We start from the raw sequence: 2,517 nt of genomic DNA, 5'->3' as shown, positions 1-2,517 counted from the left end.
AAAATGAAATCTTAGTCACACTCTAAGACAGAATCCTCCTTACTATTTTATAAAACAGTTTTTGAGCACCTATTTTGTTCCAGCTGCTATATCACTGATACTAGGGGAATAGGTCATCATGAACTAAATGCCAAACTGATCTGAAGATTAGACATTTGACCTAGTGAACTAAAGATCTTTCAGTGCATTTTTTTCTAGGGACCATATTATGAGTTCCGTTCCGTTCCGTCGCTCAGTCGTGTCCAACTCTTTGCGACCCCATGGACTGTAGCCTACCAGGCTTCTCCGTCCATGGGATTCTCCAGGCATGAATACTGGAGTGGGTTACCGTTTCCTTCTCCAGGGGATCTTCCCGACCCAGGGATTGAACCCGGGTCTTCCACATTGGAGGCAGACGCTTTAACCTCTGAGCCACCAGGGAAGCCCATATGAGTTAGATGACTCCAATTCTGGGAGCAGAGCATAAGATAGGAAGAAACCAGGGTGGGTTTTATTCATTCTGATATGCACCTATCAGGCTCCTGTCAGTCCCTCGCCTTCCATAAGCTTCCTCTTTCCATAAGTTTCCTTGCCTTTACCTTAGCCTGTGTGTCTAACCTCATTTTTCTCATCTTTTTGATCAGTCTTCCCTGCCTTACTTTTCCATGTGAGATCCTTTGGTCCACCACATCTTGTTATCCTTGGATAGTTCTCCTTCCTTTAGTATAGAGAGCAAGTGACATGTGCAACTTCTGTTTCTTCTGTCAGATGGTGAAACGAGGACTGAGGAAGTATTGATTCCAAAATATCATTCCTGAAAAATCAGTCTCAACTTTCAAGAGAGCACCACAAGAGAGTATTGCCAAGGAAGTCAAAATTTTGAAAGCACCTTTGAAGGGAAAGAAAAGACTCAAGGGGCCACTGGGATGCTCCAAGCAAGAGAAAATGAGGAGAAAGACAAGAAACTTCAAACAGAAGACAGTTCAAGACAATAAAACACTCACAGAAGCGAGTGACCAAGAATTTGAAAAAGATGGCCCTACAGTAAATAAGAGAATTCAGGCTGTAAAGAGACAGTATGTGTGTGCTGAGTGTGGGAAAGCCTTTAGTCAGAGTGCAAATCTCACAGTACATGAACGAATCCACACAGGAGAGAAACCCTTTAAGTGTAAGGAGTGTGGAAAAGCCTTCAGTCATAGCTCCAACCTGGTTGTTCATCGGAGAATCCACACAGGATTGAAGCCTTACACATGCAGCGAATGTGGGAAATCTTTCAGTGGTAAGTCCCACCTTATTCGGCACCAGGGAATCCACAGTGGGGAGAAAACCTATGAATGTAAGGAGTGTGGGAAAGCCTTTAGTCGGAGTTCTGGCCTGATTTCACATCACAGAGTTCACACTGGTGAGAAGCCCTACACGTGTATTGAATGTGGGAAAGCCTTTAGCCGTAGTTCAAACCTTACTCAACATCAGAGAATGCACAAAGGAAAAAAAGTTTACAAGTGTAAGGAGTGTGGGAAAACATGTGTTTCTAATACAAAGATTATGGACCATCAGAGAATTCACACTGGGGAGAAGCCTTATGAATGTGATGAGTGTGGGAAAGCTTTCATCTTAAAGAAGACCCTTAATGAACATCAGCGACTTCATCGTAGAGAGAAACCTTACAAATGTAACGAGTGTGGGAAAGCTTTTACTTCTAATCGAAATCTTATTGATCATCAGAGAGTTCATACTGGAGAGAAACCCTATAAATGTAATGAGTGTGGCAAAACCTTCAGGCAGACTTCTCAAGTGATTCTACATTTGAGAACCCACACGAAGGAGAAACCCTATAAGTGCAGTGAGTGTGGGAAGGCCTATCGTTACAGCTCACAGCTTATTCAACATCAGAGAAAGCATAATGAGGAGAAAGAAATGTCCTAAATAACATATATTGTTACAAAGTGGAGCTAATTGCTGCTTTTGGGAAACGCAATTTTTCAGTATCATCAACCTTAATTCTTTAAGAATCCACACAGGGAAAGTAATCAGAAGTAGACAAAAATTAACAGAAGGGGGTATTCATGCCAGCATCATCTAAAACTGGAGGAAGAAAAATAGATTTTCGACATAATTGAGTTTAAGTGAATGATGGTCTATCCTTATGATGGCTTTGCATCCATTATAAACATTTTAAAAAAATATTTAGTGCCATGGAAGAAATGATTTGAATAAAATGGAAGATAAAGGAAAGATAAAAACAATGAAATATCCAAATTTTAAAAAATTTATGCAAAGGAAAAATGGAAATGAAATAATACCAAGCCAGACTATTAACAGTGATTATCTCTGGGTAATAGGATTATAGGTAATTTCTATTTTCTTCTTTATACTTTTCTATGCTTTTTAGATTTTCTACAGTGAGAATGTACCACTTTTATATTCAGGAAAAAAGTAGAGTATTTTTTAAATGCAATGAGCACATACTCATTTTCATTCAATAGTGTTATGAAAGTTACAGACTCTAAAGTCCTAGGATTGCACCCTAATACTGTC

At 39.7% G+C, this 2,517-nt stretch overlaps 1 protein-coding gene across 1 annotated transcript; it reads left to right on the top strand.

The window, feature by feature from the left end:
* Positions 1–750: 750 nt before the first annotated feature.
* On the top strand, positions 751–2,291 carry ZNF660 (zinc finger protein 660). Its single transcript, XM_088831980.1, has one exon. The coding sequence runs from the start codon at positions 925–927 to the stop codon at positions 1,903–1,905; it is 981 nt and encodes a 326-aa protein (XP_088688106.1). The 5' UTR covers positions 751–924; the 3' UTR covers positions 1,906–2,291.
* Positions 2,292–2,517: the final 226 nt, after the last annotated feature.

This window comes from Moschus berezovskii, chromosome 24, assembly GCF_049115385.1.
Source record: "Moschus berezovskii isolate FMDL1 chromosome 24, NW_MosBer_1.0, whole genome shotgun sequence".
Lineage (NCBI taxonomy): Eukaryota > Metazoa > Chordata > Mammalia > Artiodactyla > Moschidae > Moschus > Moschus berezovskii.
Note: the sequence above shows the minus strand (reverse complement) of the source record. Positions and strands in the feature narration are given on the sequence as shown.

Excerpts from the sequence above, each read along its gene's own strand:
- ZNF660 (XM_088831980.1), top strand. The coding sequence starts at position 925 with ATGAGGAGAAAGACAAGAAACTTCAAACAGAAGACAGTTCAAGACAAT.